Source organism: Mus pahari, chromosome 23 (genome assembly GCF_900095145.1).
Source record: "Mus pahari chromosome 23, PAHARI_EIJ_v1.1, whole genome shotgun sequence".
Taxonomy (NCBI): domain Eukaryota; kingdom Metazoa; phylum Chordata; class Mammalia; order Rodentia; family Muridae; genus Mus; species Mus pahari.
The window spans coordinates 36,504,825-36,524,006 of record NC_034612.1 but is presented as its reverse complement, the minus strand read 5'-3'; the positions used below and the strand labels follow the sequence as shown (position 1 = coordinate 36,524,006).

Sequence of the window (19,182 nt, the reverse complement as noted above, 5' to 3'; positions counted from 1 at the left end):
ACAAGGGGACAGTAAGAACAAGAAAGAGAACCAAAGATGGTGACAGGAGTTGTGAGAAGATGCCACAGTCGTGGGAAGGATGTGCGAAGCTTAGTAAGAGTGTGTGTGTGCAGGTGGCCTCTCCCTGTGAATGTTGCCCTGTTGGGTTTTTGTCTTTTCCCTGGGAGTCTGTTCCTGACACATCCAACAACAGAACAGCAGATGTTTGCGTGCTGCTGAGGGCTGGGGTGAGGATTTTACCATGTTGTAAATGAACTGTGCCATTTCTTTCCAGCTAACTTGAACATAAGGAACAGCACACCCACACCTGGCATGCCGCTGTAAAGCACCACTCCTGCTGAAGACAGCCACATCTGAGTGTGAAAATCAGAACTCACACTTCTCCTGTTAGGAACGCCAGCAGTTCTATAGCCAACGTTTCACTGGGTATGATACAGCAGTTACTGTTTTGAGAGTGTTCTTTTTCAACCCATAGGAGCCCTCTGAGGTGGTCCCACACAGCACAGCAGCACATTTCAGCCTCTGGAAGCATCCCTTAACCTCCACTGGAAAGGCTGTGGGGGAAGGGGGGAAGGGGGCGTGGAGTTGTACCTGTACGGTGTCAGAATGCTCAGCGGTGGGGGCTTGTCACTTTGATTGTAAATGTCAGCAACAGGGTTGGGAATGCTGTTCTTGGAGACCACCTGCTGGTCTTGGATGGTAGAGCTTTTGAATGCTTTCTTCATGTTGATATCCTGTAGTGAGACTATTGAGAGACAAGTCCCCGGGTTGAGTTACATACAAGATAGTCTCTATTTAGGAAGAAGCATCTTTTGACTCAGAATTATAACCATCTTCCAGAATGACTCAACATTGGCTTTTTAAAACAGATTTATTTTTGGGTATGTGCCCGAGTGTGTATATGCGCACAATGCTGGCAGAGGCCGTAAGAGGGCACAGGATCCTCTGGGACCCAAGCAATTGTAAGCCACCTGATGTAGGTACTGGAAACTGAGGATGTACGTACTGGGAACTGAATGTGGGTCCTTTGCAAGAGCAGCCAGAGCTCTTAACCACTGAGTCATCTCTCTAGCCCCTGAAATAATGGTTTCTGTTGTTCCTTAAAGTCTTGCTTAAACAGAATGCCCTTCCTCCCTCTAAAAGATATATTTTCTCTATGACATGAAGTTAAATCACAGCACTGTCTTCTTTTGTAACAAGAGAATGATTTCACTGGACCAGAGCACCATTTTGTTGCTGTTTAAACAGCGCCTCTCAGACACCACACAGAATAGAGCCCCCGGGGATGGCAGGCAAACACACAGATCTGGATTTCTCGGGAGAAACCATTAGTGCCAAGTGAAGTAAGACGCCTGCATGAAACAGTATGCAAATGTGAGCATCCCACTAAGCATCCATCACTATGATGCACAAAGAGAGGCCTCGACGCTTTTTGACCTATGACCCACAAAATAGGCGCCTTGATCCAGGAAAACGAAGCTGGGCTATGTGAGTCCCTGGCTGGGCAGAGGAGGGCTATGTGAGTCCCTGGCTGGGCAGAGGAGGGCTATGTGAGTCCCTGGCTGAGCAGAGGAGGGCTATGTGAGTCCCTGGCTGAGCAGAGGAGGGTGAACCTTCTTCGTTTTTCACAACTTTTACATTGTATGTAACTCATCTGACCTTAATAACTCTTTTAGGTGTCCAGGCTGGTCCTGTTTGTCCTGCCCACTGGACCATCAAGCCTATAAGTCACATATGCTGTATGACAACCCAGAGAAGGGACCCAGTTTCCTCAGCTTTTAGGAAGAGGTCTCTGCAATGCTAATATTTACACTAATGCAAAAAATACAGGAAAATCTTGCCTGGAAAAGAGGTTTAGAAACATGACAGTCCCCGATGCCACATATAACTTAACCTGCTCTTCTTGTCCAGGCTAGAGTTTATCATAAGCATCCACTTCTAAGAGCCATCAAAAATGCACAAGAAAGATGATCTAAAACTCAGCTGTGATATACATTTACAAAGTGAATAATAAGATAAATAAACTGGGCCCTGAGAGAAGGCACAGCCGATAAGAGCACTCAGTGATTTTGCACAGAGACAGGATATCTTTTTTTTTTAATTACTAATTAACCAAGTGTTGTGGGGCACTCCCTTCCCGCTCTCCCAGGAAGAGACGAGACAAATGGCAGTGTGCTACTGAAGGGGAAAGCGGAGGCTGTGCTGGAGTTAATTACCGCTGTCTGTCGAGCCCGCTAGGCGTGCCGCTGGCGGCTTTCATGCAGTTACCTACCTTCCTCCACTGTGGAGTCCAGCTGGGTGACTTTGACAGCAAGCCGATCGATTCTGTCTTGAAGGGAATTTGCTCTGATGTAGAAGTTGTTAGCCTCATTAAATAACTCACCAAATATGTCTTCTGCATGTTTACCTAGAGAAGAGATGGGGAAAGGCGCCTGCTGAGGGATTGCTGATGCGTGCTCGTCACCATCACTGCCACCGCACAGGGCTGGTCCAGCCAGTGTCAAGGTCCAAGGCCTTTAGAAAGGTAAACCATTCCAGACTGGGCAGCCCCCTTCTTGCTGCCTGAACTGCAATATGAAACTTCTTTAAAAGAAAAATATAAGTTCTCATTTTACACTAAACAGAACTATTAAAGCTTTCCTCTTATTGCTCAATGAAATTCAAGAGATTACTTTGGCCTTTAAATGGAGGCCCTCATCGCCTGAGCAGAACTGTACATCTTATGTTCTTCTTGATGCCTTCTGTTGACACTAAACTCCCCAACCACTCAGAAATGCAGTTCTGCTGTACTGAGGCTCACACGGTCTAAAATCAGCATCTAAGATTTCAGCTTAAAGTTTCCAGCAGGGCTCACATCTACTTCTTTTTATGGGTGCTAGATACAGTAGACACAATCTCACTACATAGCCCAGGCTAGCTAGACACAGTAGACACAATCTCACTACATAGCCCAGGCTAGCTAGACACAGTAGACATGATCTCACTACACAGCCCAGGCTAGCTAGACACAGTAGACAGGATCTCTCTATATAGGCCAGGCTAGCTAGACACACTAGACATGACATCACTACATAGCCCAGGCTAGCTAGTCACAGTAGACAGGATCTCACGACATAGCCCAGGCTGGCCATATCCCTTTTGTTCAGTCTCCCTGGGACTGGCACTATTAGCAATTGCCATCATGTCTGGGTCTCCGCTTTTCTTAAAATCGATTAAGCATTTCTGGAAAGATATATTTCCTCACCTCAAATCTACAAATCTCCACATTATTCTTTACTTAGTCGGTCGGGCAGTGGTGGCGCATGCCTTTAATCCCAGAACTTGGGAGGCAGAGACAGGTAGATTTCTGAGTTCAAGGCCAGCCTGGTCTACAAAGTGAGTTCCAGGTCAGCCAGGACTACACAGAGAAACCTTGTCTCTTAAAAAAAAAAAAAAAAAAAAATTCATTTAGTCTGCACACAGTCAGTGACTGATGACTCCTCATGCATCTCAGGACTTAATGTCTCTAACAGAGACACCTAGCTCTCCTGCTGGTTCTCAGTTTCTAGTGAGTCTTTGCCCAACCGACAAAAGAGAATGTGAACACTCCCAGAAGATAAGCTAACACAAGAACGCTCTAGAGGTTTCAAAGAGAAATGCTCTTCACCCGCTCGCGGATGCAAAGACTTGGTTCCCACTGGAGGTACTGTATGGGGTGTGTGTGTGTGTGTGTGTGTGTGTGTGTGTGTGTGTTGCTGGAGAAGTATGTCACTGGGAATGAGCTTTGGTCTCAAGTCTCACCCCACTCTCAGGTCACTCTTTCTGCCTCCCTCAAGTGGATGAAATATAATCTCTCAGCTTCCTACCCAGGCTACTGCCACCATGCCTGCCCTCAAACTGTAAGCTAAAATAAACCCTTTCTTCCATACTTTGACTTTGTTCATGGTGTTTCGTCACAATAGAAAATTAAGACAACAATCCCATTTTAGCAGACACTGAAACTTACCAACTCAGGGTTGGTTTTTGAACTCATGGCCTGATCCATGAGAATAGGAACTGTGCCTGTCTACAACTAGGGTTCCTTTCTATCATGCTCTCTACAAATGGATGACTGAGGCTAGCACACAGCCAGGGGTTTCTGTTTTCAGACTCTAGATGATTAAGCTGTGACTTACAAATTCGGATCTGTCCAGACACACTACCTGGGAAGTGGCAGAAACAGAAGAGACAGAAATTTCACCTCTTAGTGTTTCTGGTGCTCACAGAACCTCGTTGGCCATAGACAACAGTGTGACTGTCCTCACAATGTGCAACACAGGCTTGATTACCACAGGATGCAATCACTTCACCTATGAGCCTAGCCCAGAAAAGCAGCTGCTTTTCAGTCAAATACAGTTTTAATGGACTGAAGATGATTAACAGCACTTTCTCCTCTTGTAGAAGACCTAGGTTCAGTTCCCAGCACCCACATGGCAGTTCCCACCATCTGTACCTCCACTTCCAAGGGATCAGATTCCCTTTTTCTGGCCTCTGTGGGAAACATGCACACGCATACATGCACACAAAACAGTCATGGACATAAAATAAATAAATTTAAAAAATAGGAATAGGTATTTGCACATACATGCTCACGGAAGAATTGTTCAGTATGGCTTATAGGTAAAAGCAACTCACTTGTCCAACAGATAAAGGGATAATGAAATTGATTATTAGCCTTCAAAAGGCAGTGAATTCTGGCACACTCTACAATATGGATGAGCCTAAGGATACTATGCCAATGAAATAAGATGGTCACATAAAATAATACCATGTAACTTCATTCACAGGCATTAGAGGACAGACAAATTCAGACAGAACACAGAACAGTGGTCACCATGGACTTGGGGAAGGAGGAGGGTGTGGGTGGCTTAACAGGAAGAGATTCAGTTCTGTGAGCAGGAAGGCTCTGGGCACGTCATGGGCAACTGTGAACACCGTTAACACACTGAGCTCCGCACCTAAACACACTAACAAGGGTCAATTTTATGTTATGCATATGTTGTCACAGTTAAAACTAACAAGGTGGGAAGCCTGAGGAGTCAGGTTGGCAGGAGCTGTGTCTGAGGGTAGGTGACAGTAGTTAAGGAGATGGCCTGGGCTTCCTCACTGTGGAGTGGAGCTGCTCCCATGGATCCCCAGCTCCTGACTCACCGTGACCTTCCTCACAAATACACCCAGGCTGCCCAGAGGATGCTGTGCAGCCTCCCAGGCTGTGGCACCACAGCCACCTTACTGACCAGTGTCAACAGTTGCCATGAGTGAACCGCCCTTAGGAATGTCACTGGGAGTTCAGAGGGGTTTGGAATTAAGGAATTAAAACACATGAATCAAATCATGAGCTGGTTAACCTAAAACCAGACCCGCCAGGGCACTGGGTGAATATTCCAACAAGATACCTACACTATGTTCCCTTGAGATACCTTAAGCTTATCTTACTCCTGACTCACACAAAGCTAATCTGGTTTTTAACTCACTGGCTTTCTGAGCATGTGAACTAAACCTTTAATCTCTTTACTACATGCACAGAGCTGGTTCTCAATGGTTACTGAAGAAAACCAGATACAGAGTGGACCAGTGTTCCCATTAATGAGTAAGCAGGCAACAGTGGTGCTTCGCACAGACTTGTGGAAAACATTAGCTAAGAGGATTCCATGTTTCTACTCCTTTGGGGTGCCTCCAAATCTTTAACAGGCACCAGGAATCTGAAAGAACATTGATCACACCCTGTCTGAAATACCTTGGTCTACTAAGGCACATGCACATGTGCTCATACACACATACATACACACACACACACACACACACACACACACACACACACACGTGCACATGCATGCACATGCATACAGAGCCATGTACAAACAGGCACATACACATGCATACATGCAATCACGCCAAGGAATCTTAATGAACTCCTCTTCCCCCTTTGCTATAAAAGTCATCCTTAGCCTGGGTGTAGTAGTGCACGTATTTAATCCCAGCACTTGAGAGGCAGAGGCAGGCAGATCTCTGAGTTCAAGGCCAGCCTGGTCTACAGAGTAAGTTCCAGGACAGCCAGGGCTACACAGAGAAACCTTGTCTCAGACCAAAATAAAAAAAAAAAGTCATCCTTAGGGACCATGTGTATCACGAGGATAGATGTGTACACCTCAGACTCATGCAGAAGTCACAGCATCCTTTCAAGCAAGGTGACTCCTGCTGAGAAAGATGGTCACTATATGCTAGATGCTATACAAGCAGAAAATACTAATGTGTAGCTATTCCCATGAATACTCAGGAGATGGAGAGCGTCCTTCTGATGCTCTTTCCACCCAGAAGCTCTTGACTTATAAGGGGAGAGAGAAATTAAGACTTCTAAGATTAATAGTCTTCCAGCTGCAGAGATGAATAAGCAGCTAGAAGGAAGTTAATGGAAGGAGCTATGTTTTCTCGTGAGTATGTGTAATGTGTTACCATTTCAGTCTTCAGTTTTCCAAAACGATGTGAAATGCTGAATTCTACTCATCAATATATGTGGAAAGCCTTTTGGCAGGAGTTTGGCAGGAGTCTGACATTGGCTAAGGACAAAGAAGTGGGCTTCAGACAGGAGTCTGACCTTGACCATGACGAGGAAGTAAACTCAGGCAGGAATCTGACATTAGGGCAAGATATGGAATCTGCAAGAATCTAACTTTAGGCTGTGATAGGGAAGTAGGATACGGCAGGAATTTTAGTCTTAGGATGGAATTAGGCCTCAGACAAGATTTTTGGGCTTGGACGAGGAAGTGGGCTCAAGTATTTCAGTCATTATGACAAGCCCTTTTAAACAACTGTCATGGGAGTAATGGCTTGCTGCTTTGTTAGTTCCTATTGTACTGCTTGACCAAAATACTTGCATGTAATTAAATTGGTATAAAAAGTGGGTTGGAAAATAAAAATTTGCCTTCAGGCTCAGACTTGACTGGGGTCATGCTACTGAGAGATCCTGAGGGAGAGTGAAAAATCATGTAAGCCCCTAGACCTGTGTCCAAAATAGACCTCACTAATGGCAGGGAGTAGAAGTTTAACTCGCCAGAAAATGTTTGTACAGAATACTCTAACCATTCCTTAAACCCATTATGCAAACTTGTTAGCTTGCCATGCTATAGCCCAATGCCAGGTGTTTTCGGTTTTTGCCTTTATACACCTCTTACCCCTTGAGCCCGGGGTCAAGTCCTCTACCCCTGCATGGGATACCAGTCGTCCCCAGTGCACTGGCCTTTCCCAAATAAACCTCTTGCTGTTTGCATCAAGATTGGTCTCTCGTGAGTTCTTGGCGTTGCATCATCCCGAGACTTGAGGGAGGGTCCCCCCACACACACTTCGGGGGTCTTTCACTACAATGTTGTCTAACTGTCTTTTTTCTTTTTAATCTTCACTCCTGCACTGGAGAACCTGTTGACTGACTGAGTGGGCTTGGTCAGCTGGCCCAGAACAACCAGCAAATATAGTAAGTCTATTAAGAGTTAAACTAAAATAATTCTGTCTCAAGCTAATGACCATGTTGAGGGAGTTGCAACATACTTGTTCCTGACAAAGCTTCTACTTCTGGATTCATCAGGACCATGTGACCCCATTTCCACTCGCACCCAATGGAGAAACATGCCTCTGAAGTGCTGAGGAATAGACAGTGACGGGCCTTTTACCCCTACATGACAGAGGAGGATTTATTATTATTACTTTATGCGTATGGGCTTTGTGCCTGCTGGTATATGTCTGTGCACCACATGGCTTGGATAAACTATATCAACAGAAGCAAAGTAGGTTGTATCAGAGGAAGAACTGTCCATCAGAAGGCAGCAATGCACTTGGTAAGTGTGTGCAGGAGGCCGGGGTCACTGGGCCAGAGTGATGGATCGCACAAATTCATGTCCACTTTCCGGGGTGGGGAGGATGGAAGCAAGGAGAGACAACGGGAGGATCCTGCCCAGAGGGGAGAGGTGATGATGATCAGGATGGGAATAGTTTTCTCCATTGGGAAGTAAGAGGGCATGAAAATTAGGTATCTAGTCTCAAGGCGGCTGAACTCATTTGCTATGGAGTGGACATCTGGGAAAAGAGATGAGAGAAACAGGAAGAAATTATACACTGTGTTTCAGGCATATGCAGTCTGATGTGCCTTTGAGGTATCAAGTGAGCAGCTGTATGAAGGAATTTGAAATCTAGGGGAGAGGTCAGAACTGTAGGTATAAACTTTGAAGTCACCCATAAATATCAGGTTAGCTTGCCAAATATATGGAAGAGGCAAAATTTAAAAAAAAATTAAAAGTCCTAACGGCCAGTCCCTAGAGCGTTTGTCACCACAAAGTGAGGTGGTGTATAAGGTCTCTTCAGACAGGAAGCTATTGATGGACCAAACACCAATAACAGATAATGTAATGTGAATGAGACTGGGCCATTAGCACTTGGATGTCACTGCAATGCTGGTGCAGTTTCATTAGTGTGGGTGGACAGGAGACAGCAGGGGAGCAGGGGGTGGAGAGTGGAGGCTGTGAAGGCTGAGGGGTTCTTGAGGGATCCTTGCTGTAAAGAGAATCAGTAAACAGAGGACGGTCAAGGGATGCTGGAGCATCCTCACTAGGTTGTATCTGGTGGGAGCAGGATGCAGAACTGAGAGAGAACTGAACAGGAGCCACAGGATGCGGGGGCAGAAATGAATTCCATATGAGTGACCAGCCCAGCCAAGAGGGTGCAGATGCTAACACTGGGTTAAATTATTCAGAACACAGTTCTCTTTTATAAATGAAATAAACATCATAGTCATGAGTGTACATATGAGGTGGGAAGAGAAGATGTGATTCAGCCAGTCTAAAACCACAAAGACTAACTAATGAGGAAATTGCGGCAGCGTGGCTGAGCAATTTACCATGGGTTTCCATGTGTAAATACCACAAACACACTGGTGTTTTATGTTTATCTTCAACCTGAAGTGTTTCTAACTCCCATTTTGAGCTTTACTTTGACCAGCAATACTCTAAAAAAAAAATATTGCTTGAATTCCCAATACTTGAAAATTATCTTAAAGATAATTAGCATCTCATTATCATCATGCTCTCTATATTAATCTCTTTAGATGTATGTTCTATATAATAGCAGATGCTCCCTCTGGTAGATGATCCCTGGGAAATTTCTTTTAAAAAGTGTATATTCTTTAAAAAAAAAAAATTATGTGGTCTATAGAGATGGCCCAGTGCATAGAGCACTGGCTGGTCTTCCAGAGGATGTGGGTTCAATTCCCAGCACCCATATGGTGACTCACAGCCATCTGTAGCTCCGTTTCCAGGGGAACCTGACACCCTCTGCTGGCCTCCATGGATGCTGCATATATGAAGTCCAGAGAAATAAATGCAGGCAAAATTATTCATATACATAAAAACACATTTAAAAAATTTAAAAAGTGTGTGTACACATGCATGCATGCCTGCATATGTGTACATGCCTGCATGTGGATGCACTCCATCCTGCACATAGCAAGGTCAGAGGGCAACTTGCAGGAGTCAGTTCTCTTCTCCCACCGTGAGTTTCCAGTTATCAAACTCAGGTACTTGGGTTTGGCATGGAGCACTTCTGGCTGCTCCGTCTTCTTACATTTCAAAAATGTTTATTCCTTAGCTTGGGAATTTACTACACAAAGAGCAGTTAAGCCAAACTGATGAGTAGTATCATTCAAAGATTTTGTGTGACTACAAATTATCTTGTCTACATATTCTTTCAATAATTAGGGCTTTTTAAAATCACACCTCCAACTGTTATATGTAATTTGTGTATGTCTCCTGTGAGTTTTGCTTAGTTTATTTTTAAACTATGCTGGTTTTCTTTTTAATTATGTGTATATGCATGTGTCTGTGTGTGGCTATGCGCACATGGCCGTAGTGTCTATAGAGGCTGGACAAGGGCACCAGATTCCCCAGAGCTGGAGTGCAGGTGGTTGTGAGCTGCCCAGTGGATGCTAAGAATTAAACCTGGGTCCTCTGCAAGAGCAGCAGGAAGCCTTAATCTCTGAGCCATCTCTTCAGTTGCTTCCTTCTGTTTATGTTTCCTTCTTATGCTTTGGAGCACTCCTGTCACAGGCACACACATCTTTAACACGTGAGCTGTACTGTGTTCCAAACTGTCGGGGATGAGATAATCCCTACATTTTCTCCTTATGTGGTGGTTTATGCACTTGGGCCAGAGGGAGGGGCACTGTCAGGAGGTGTGGCCTTCTAGGAGGAAGTGTGTCACTGTGGGGTGGCCTTTGAGACCTACTATGCTCAGGCTCCACTCAGTGTGAAAGACAACCTCCTTCTAGCAGCCTGAGGATACTGGTCTCCCCTGGATGCCTTCAGATCAAGACACAGAACTCAGGCTGCATGCTGATATGCCTCCTGCTATGATGGTAATAGACTAAACCTCCGAATCTGTAAGCCAGCCCCAGGTAAATTTCTCTTATATGAGTTACCTTTGGTTTTTGTGCCTCTTCCCAGGAATGGAAACCCTCAGACACTTTATATTGATAACTTATTTTCTGTCTCTGTAACATATATTATATATATGCATGTGTGTTTACATAAATGTTTTATACATACACATATATGTTAATTACTCTACAAAGGACTAGGTTTCATGAGAGCATCTTCAAATAAGATGTGCTGCCTGCCCTCCCCTGCCTCAGACAGTCCTGTTGGCCCTGCTAACCCTGGAAGCCTCTGTTCCACCCCCAGTCACACGCACTGCCACTGTCCCTCATTTCAACACTTCTCATAGTTTCATGAGCTATGTCAACACCTGTATGGACAAACACACATAAAAATTAAAATCTTGGATCAGCATGTGAGGGAGAAGACACCATCTTTGTCTTTCTGATCCTAGGTACATACTGAATACAACCATCTCCATGTGCACCCTCGCTCCTGCAAATTTCATAATCTTCCTCACGGCTGATTAAAGCTCCTTGTGTGGGTGTCCAGGGTCTCGTTGCCCATACCATTCACGGACATCCTGGCTGGTCCTGATTCCCTGCTGGTGTGATGTGAACGCTCTTGCAGGGAGGACCCAGGTTTGAGTCCCTGCACCCATGTTAGGCAGCTCACAACCACCTGTAACTCCAGTTCTGGGAGCAGCGGCAAACACAGACATCAAAGTGTCTTGGTGGCAGGGCTTGAAGTCTGTAGAGAATACACCCAGGGGTAGACTACTTGGATTGTGTAGTTTCGAGAAACTTCCATGTTGGTTTCCACGATGGCCGCGCCAGTTTTCTTCCCACCAGCAGCGAATTAAACATTGTCTTTGCCCACACCGTCTTTATTATGGCTTGTTTTTGAGGCGATTGTGGTTCTCATGGGGGGGGGGGGGGGGTGGGGGGGTCTGATGGAAACTCACGGTTGTCCTAATTTGTGCACTCTCATTGGCTAAGGCTGCTGAGCACTTTTCAGGATGTTACTAGCCATTTGTGTTTCTTCTTTTGAGTAGTGTCTGTTCAATCCATCACTGGCTGGAGTTTTATTTTCTTGTGTATGTTCACGTTTCTCTACGCAATCAAGATTCAGACCCCTGTCTGAAGAGTAGCTGCCGGGGTCTCTCTCATCCTTCAGGGTGTTTGATCTGCTCATGGGATCCTTTGCTGTGGAGAAGCTTTTTAATTATATGATATGATCCTATTTGTTAGTTTTTGGTAAAGTTTCCAGCCCTGCTTGAGTCCTGTCGGAAAGTTCTTGTTTATACCCATACTGTGCGGCATTTCCCTACAAGATAAGTTTCAGACTGGTCTATGTTCTTAGGTCTCTTATCTGTATAAGACACTTGTCACTTTCCTCGTCTCCCATCTGATATTAACCAAACGAGCTTTCTAATGCATTGCAATTGCAGGATAGATTTTCTACATGATTTTCTTTAAGTCTGTGTCTTTAACCTTAAATGTGTATTTTTGCCTCATTGGTTTATGTATCTTGGTAATCTCTTTTAAGAAGATTGTAATAATTAGGGAAAGGAGGGAGATTTTACATGAATGAACTCAGAGTTCTAAGCCATCTGCAGGGACTAGCTCTCATTGTTGAGTACGTTGATGGTCATTAAGATGGCAGAATTTTTTTTCCAGAGCGCCCAAAGATATGTTATACACTAGCGTCCCCCAGAAAGGAGTCTCATGCGTTCCAACAGTGAAAAAATGGTTACATAAGTCTATGGATATACTAACCCTCAGCTATTAAAAGTCCCTTAGATGAATCCACTGAGCTGTTTATCATGTAGTGAGGACAGCCTTCACAGCTATTTGTATACTGACACGCCATTCTTATAAACATGTATACAAAGTAGTATCTTAAGGAATTTTATTTGAATTGATGCAGTGATGTATATTGCATACTTTGTGTAGCTTCGTGCTATGCATGCATTTTACATATACCTCTGTGTGTGTGTGTGTGTGTGTGTGAGAGAGAGAGAGAGAGAGAGAGAGAGAGAGAGAGAGAAAGAGAGAGAGAGAGAGAGAGAAAGAGAGAGAGAGANAGAGAGAGAGAGAGAGAGAGAGAGAGAGAGAACATTCTAAAGTGAATAAGGGGAACACTTGTTATCACAAGAACAGAAGAAAATGACAGCCACAGTGTGTGAAAAGGACTCCTGGCATCATTGGCACAGATTCCTGATGTCCCTCTTCCTGTAAAAGGAAAACTATATTAAAATGCTACTCTACTGGTGCTGAGTATCTTCTTACACACTTCTTTGTTATCTCACTCTTCCTTGGTCAAGGTGTACTGGGATTTATTCATCTTTTAAAAAAGATTTATTTTTATTAATGTGTAGGAGTGTTTTGCTTGCAGGAATCTATGTGTACCACATGTCTGCAGTACCTAAAGAGGCCACAAGAGGGCATCGGATTCCTCTGGAACTGACAGCTGGCTGGGAGCTGCCATGTGGTCCTGGGAACTGAACCCAGGTCCTCTGCAAGAGCAGCCAATGCTCTTCTGGCTAAGCCATTTCTTGGCCCCAGTATTTGTTCTCTTCAAAATTAGTTCCTCCTTGATTAATACTAAGTTGTTGTTTTTTTTAATTTGTTAAGTCTTTTATCAAAAATGAAAAAAAAAATATATGTGCACAAAACATGTTCCTTCTATTTGGTAGCTCATCTTTTTATTCTTTAAAAAGCATCTTTCTTAGAAGTTTCCAACCATAACAAAGTTATAACTTATGAAAACTATTATTTCACTCTAATACCAGCAAGGATTTGATTGCAAGATACTGCAGTTTTAATTGAGCAGCCGGCTGAGAGGTGCAAGAGCTATCAAGGAGGAGGGAGAAGTACTCTCAGATTCATGTTACCTGGTGTGCAGAGTGACTGTCATTATCTGAAGGAAACCCCTCAATGCTCCTCAGCTGGACACCAAGTTTTGCAGTGTCAGCCACAGCTGCACCAGCGGGGGCTTTCCTCCCTCACCCACTGCTCTGATTCCCCCCTACTAGAAACAATCTGAAACTGTGTAGTACATACTTTGTAAATGTTCTTGGATAGACTCTGAAGGCTTGCCAGCCTTTGTCTTTCACACAAACACTCTCCAAGTTACAAGTTTCCTCTTTCGTGGCTATAATTGTCACTAACCTTAGCAGCAGCAGCCAATACTGTCCTGTTGAAAAGGATTCCTAAAAACCCCACTGAAACACAGTGCTGCAGAACTCCCTTGCCTCAAACCTGTCTGCAATTAGGCTGTAAAAAGCAGTGTGCCAAGACCCCAAAGGCAGGCAGAACACAGAGCTGCACGTGCTGTTCCATAAGCAGAGCTCCACATGCTGTTCCACATACAGGACCAGAGTGTCTTCAAGCTGTAAACAGTGCTTCCAATAAACAGGAGAATCAGATGAAGTGAATGCCAGTCTCAATTGCTAGTTCCTCGGGGATTTCCAGTCCCTCTGTCAACTCTAGAACCACAAGAAAATAGGTGGGTCTCCAGGCAGCCTGCTGTGCTGAAGGGAGGGATAACCACTGTGGGTCAAAGCAAATCCTGAAGCTCCCACTGAAAACTTTCCCCTGACCACAGCTGCCTGTCAGCCAGCCAGCATCTCCTCACAGCTGCAGGAAGTTCTGCTGCTGCACAGCACCCATCTGGACCCACACCTGAAGGTGAGTCTCTGAGGGTGGGTGGGAGGCAGAGGGAATGGATGTGATGGTGGGTGGGAGGATGGGGTTTGGACAGAAAGTGAAGAAGGTTAAGCAATTCTTTCTCATCTGGATTGATTGCATAAAGATCAGGGACCCTAAGAACACTTTTAAAAAGATTCTGCTTTGGGTTTATCATGAATGTTATGATACTTGGCCAAGCATGAGGAATTGGGCCAGGGCCTCAACACCAAAACAAAACAAGCAATAACACCATCTAATGATTATGAACGGGGAAAGAGAAATCCATGAATCCTCATGTAGTCAGGCTGGCCTGGAATGCACTGTGTGCACACAGATGACTCTGAACTCCTGATCCTCCTGCCTCGACTTCCCAGGGGCTGAGATTCCAGTGCTCTCCACTCTGTCTGCCCTGGTGTGGTGTAACAGGGATTGAACCCATTGTGATGAAGGCAAGTCCTCCACTTGCTGATCTCCCCCCCCCCCATTCCAAAAATCACACCTGTAAACTCTGATTCTGGTACCAGCACAGCCCACTTTCCCTCAGCAGGCCACTCCTTGGGTAGAAAGACAGAGGGCCAGCACAGTGTGAGGACGGAGGCAGCAAGGCTGATATCTGCCCTGCCCCCCACACAGGGGAAGCCACCACTGAAATCAGGCTGCTCCATTCAACTTGGCCTGCAGCCTTGCACCTCACAGTCAGAAAGCCACTGATGGGTACTTGAGGTGAACAGGAAGCCCCTACCCCCATCACGAAGGCACTTAGAGCTCAGTCACAAATAAATGCTGCAGGGAAAGATGCCCCAAAGACTGAAGTGTAACAGCGGGTACAGTCAAGGTGGAGGACCATTCTGAAATGCATTGCAAGTGTGGTGGCTGGAGTGAGGAATGTCCCCCACAGGCTCAGGTGTTTAGTCACTTGGTCCCCTGATGGCAGTGCTGTTTGGGGAATTATGGAACTATGAGGAGACTCCACTGACTGCTGCTTTCTTCTCAGATCTGCCTCTTCTACAACTTGGGTTTCCCACGCAGTCAGTGGGGCTCCTTATCCACAGGTCCCATAATTCATTATGTTTATTCAGCCAACTTCCCTAGATTATCTTTTAAATACAAAAACAAACAGGTCTGTATTGGGGGGCTGGCATCTCTGGTCCATATTCCATTCCATAGGATGCTTCCTGGAATCTTGTTTGATAGTCTGAAAGAAAAGTCGTGTCGGAAGCCATGGAGGGAATCCCACCATTGGTCCAGCTGAGGCCACAGAGGATCAGCAGTGCTCAGAGACATCAAGTTTCTGTATGATCACATGCAATACAACAATATCCACCCCAGAGTGAGAGATGGGCTTTCTATCGTATGTGTGTATGATAACTCCAACGGTGGCTTTAAACTCCAGTTATCATCTTACACCTGGAATCTGACATCTAGAATGAACTTGGTCTGTCCTGTATTAAAGTCAAGATATCAGCAAGGCTATGCTCCTTTGGGAGCTCTCAGGAGAGTCCATTCCTCCTTCTTTAGGTTCTAAGGCCTGCCTGCTCTCCACCTTCAAAAGCAATCGTAGCCACTGAGCCATTCCAATAGAACACACGCCCCACCAATTTTTCTACTGCTCTCTTCCACATTTAAAGAAATCCCATGACCCATAAATTCCCGGGCCCAGGAAATATCTTTCTCCAAAGGTCAGGTGCTTTATGAATGTTCCCTTATGTGTAATTACCATACATATAAGTTTCAAGCACACGGGCATGGCTACATCTGGAGGGGCTCGCAGGAGTAACCTATTGCAAGAGCTTCTGCAGCGAAGCAGGCAGGAAAGCCAGGTCATGGGACTATGTCCAAAGAGGTAGAATAAACCTGGTTAATACAACATTCTGCTGAATACCACAGTTCAACGGGTAGCCTGATGATTAAATTTTTTTTTTAAGTTTCAGTCAGTTTGCATTACTCATATTTTGTGTCAACAGATATTTTAGTTGCTAGTAAGAAAGAGAACTTGCAAAAAGCCATAAAAACAAAGAGAAACATGTACATCTATCAATAACTTGAAAATAATTTTTTCTGTAATTATATAAATTTATATATTCTCTGAACAACCACTAACCCAAAATCAACTGTAACTAGTTTAGCTTTCAAGGGAAATCCATTCCAAAATGCACGGTAATTCATTTGCAGGTGACAGTTTCCTTAGCCAAAATTTATAAATCTCCTTAAAAGATATCAGTATCAAATACAATCCTTTTAAACAAATAGGTATTTGCAGTGGTTCTTTTCAAAAATAAATACATGTAAGCTCTTGAGTCTCTCCCTCTCATACTCACTCACACACAAACACAATCCATACACACTCACTCTCACACTCATTCACACACTCACTCACGAACACACACTCATACCCACACACTTGCACACATACTCAGAGTCATATACACATCTACCTTCTGTGTTTAAGACTACCTGAATATGGAATTTAACAGAGACTTTCCAGCTATTACCAGCTCGTACAGTGTTAAGTGAGAAAACCTGTCGCCACTGAAAGGGATGGAGGCAAAGTGAGAAAACAGGGTTAGGATGGAAAAGTCAAAGTGGGAAAAAGTACAATTTCAAAAAAAGCCTTTTCGTGCTTCTCTAAATCCTAAAAAAGAACATCCCTTGGGTATTTAATATTAACCTTTATTGACAAAATAATGGAGTCTTGTCTTCCTTATGGCTGTAGCTGCTGTCAGTCAACTACATATATGTATAACATATATAATATGTATGCAATAACCAGCTCACCTGTTGTTATTTCCTATTTGGAATTAGGCCAATATTTGTTGAACATCAACTGTATACTAGGTACATTGTAGACGCTAACTACTTTTCAACCTAACAAGTTAAAAAAAGAAGAGACCCTTGGTCCTGTCAAATTTAATGAGACAGTTTTGCTAAGAAAAAGTTAAATCCACAATCAACTTAATCTTAAAAGGCATTAAAAATGGACAGGTTGTGAGGTCTACACATCTGGTCCTCTCTAACAATGTGCAGGCTCCTATTTTCAAGGTGACAACTGTAAATGCGGAGTCAGGCACCAGCCGCCCAGGGCGGACAGTCATTGGCCACGGTGGACAGAGGAAGACACTTTTCTCCACAGCTGCCACTCACAGAGCCACGGGGTACCGTGAAGTCTGTAAGATAGCACCAGCGGCCAGGGGAGAGCGACGGGACTTACTCAGACTGCTTAGCTGACGGATGATTGCAGCGAGCGTGCTGTTGGTCACACATTCCAGCTCACTGGTGATTCCTTCCGGCAGAGCGCCGCGGCACAGGTGCCGGGGTTCAATGTTCCTCTTCACTAAAGGCATGGCTGACAATCTAGAAATTAAAAAGATATACATGTTTTATACACACACACACACACACACACATATGGTCATGGTCTCATTTAAACAAATCTAGAGTCTTAATTTTCTTGGAAACGGACACTTGGTCAGGAATTTCAATTAGCCTTCCATTCCTGTGTGAAAGGGTTGGCTAGAAGGCGATGCATCTTCAATTACCTTAAAACTACATAGATTTCAGATATATGTAGAGCTCCCCTGTAAGAGAAGAATAATCTCGAGTTCTAGGTACATGAGAGACTCAACAGGTGACTCCTGCCCTTACTCTCCACTGAAATGACAGCAGACAGAAAAAGAAAAGGTCCAGAAAAAAAACTAAATTGAAGCCGGACATGATGGTATGCACGCACCTTTAATCCCAGCACTCAAGAGGCAGAAGCAGGTGAATATGAGTTCGAGGACAGCCTGATCTACACAGTGAGTTCTGGGTCAGCCAAGACTACACACCTGTGTCAAAACACCAAGTGTCCCATAGTTATTAGTTATAGCAAAATAGACACAAAATGCATTATACGTCTCCCACAAATGTATAAAGATGCTTCAAAGTACTTAAGTAGTTATCACTGATGGAAAGGCAGGGACGCAAGCATCCAAGAATGTCTCTAAATGTCTCTTTCTGGTGACAGCTCCTTTCTCGGTCCCTGAGACCAAGGGTCTGGCAGGTGTCCCCTGTAAGTTCTATAGACTTTGCCACCTATGCATGACGCCTCTAATCATGTGGTTTAGGGTTTGACCGAGTTTGGTATAACTGGAGTCATACCAAATCTTGTGGGTTTTCTTTCAATGTAAGGTATGTACTATTTATCAAAGGTGGTGTATGTGGGCTTTCATTCTTTATAACAAACAGGAAGGAAATTGAAACTGGTACTAGAAACCTAGCCAGCTTCCAGGGACTTTCATGGACCTTAGAAAAGAATCTACAGCCCTCCAGGCTAGACCAGTGTAATTCCTTCCTTCATCCCAAATCTCCTCTTTCTATCACCAAAGTGCAGCTTCCACCCTCGCCACAGAAGCTTCTCCTTACAGCAGAGACCATCACAGAAAACCACAACTGGACAGAGTGTAGAGATCAACAGATTGTGGGGAGCTCCGCTCTAACGGATACACAGAAGTCCTGAACCACGGTCCAGGGAACATTGAGGAAGAAAGGCCAGAAAGACTGTAAGAGGCAGCACACCAGGAAAACTACTGTGAAACAGGCTCTTCTGGAAATGGCTGTGTAAACAAAGCTGGAGCACAGAAATACCAAAGGCCATGGCATCCCAGAGAGGGTGCGCAGTTTTGCAGGCCCCAGTCTAGACAAAGACTACTGGCAACTTATTACTTCTGGGACAAGAATTAGCCTCTCTCAGGGATGAGCCCCCTTATTGGTTGTCCAATGCAGAGCAGTCAGCCTCTAAGTCATATAAATACTACCAATGAAAACGGACTCAGTCTGTATGCATATGGATATGAATTGAAAGCTGGGGAGTGGGAGGAGTTTTAGGGAGGCTAGTTGGGAAGGGCTGGAGGAAGGAAAGGAGAAATTACATGGTTCTATTTGAATTAAAAACATCTTTTTTCTTGAAGCAATCCCACTAAAATCTGGGACTAGGCAAGGCTGCCCACTTTCTCCCTACCTATTCAATATAGTGCTTGAAGTCCTAGCCAGAGCAATTCAACAACAAAAGGAGATCAAGG

At 44.5% G+C, this 19,182-nt stretch overlaps 1 protein-coding gene across 4 annotated transcripts in view; it reads right to left on the bottom strand.

Moving 5' to 3' along the window:
* The window catches only part of Wasf3 (WASP family member 3), a 92,223-nt gene that overhangs the window by 17,401 nt on the left and 55,640 nt on the right, over positions 1-19,182 (bottom strand). For all 4 annotated transcript variants that reach the window (XM_021186801.2, XM_021186803.2, XM_029533817.1 and 1 more), the window contains exons 3-5: positions 17,334-17,476; positions 2,273-2,407; positions 592-745 (exon numbers count right to left, since the gene is read on the bottom strand). In XM_021186801.2, coding sequence (XP_021042460.1) covers positions 592-745; positions 2,273-2,407; positions 17,334-17,466 — 422 coding nt within the window. In that variant the 5' untranslated portion in view covers positions 17,467-17,476. The remainder of the gene's footprint in view (positions 1-591; positions 746-2,272; positions 2,408-17,333; positions 17,477-19,182) is intronic.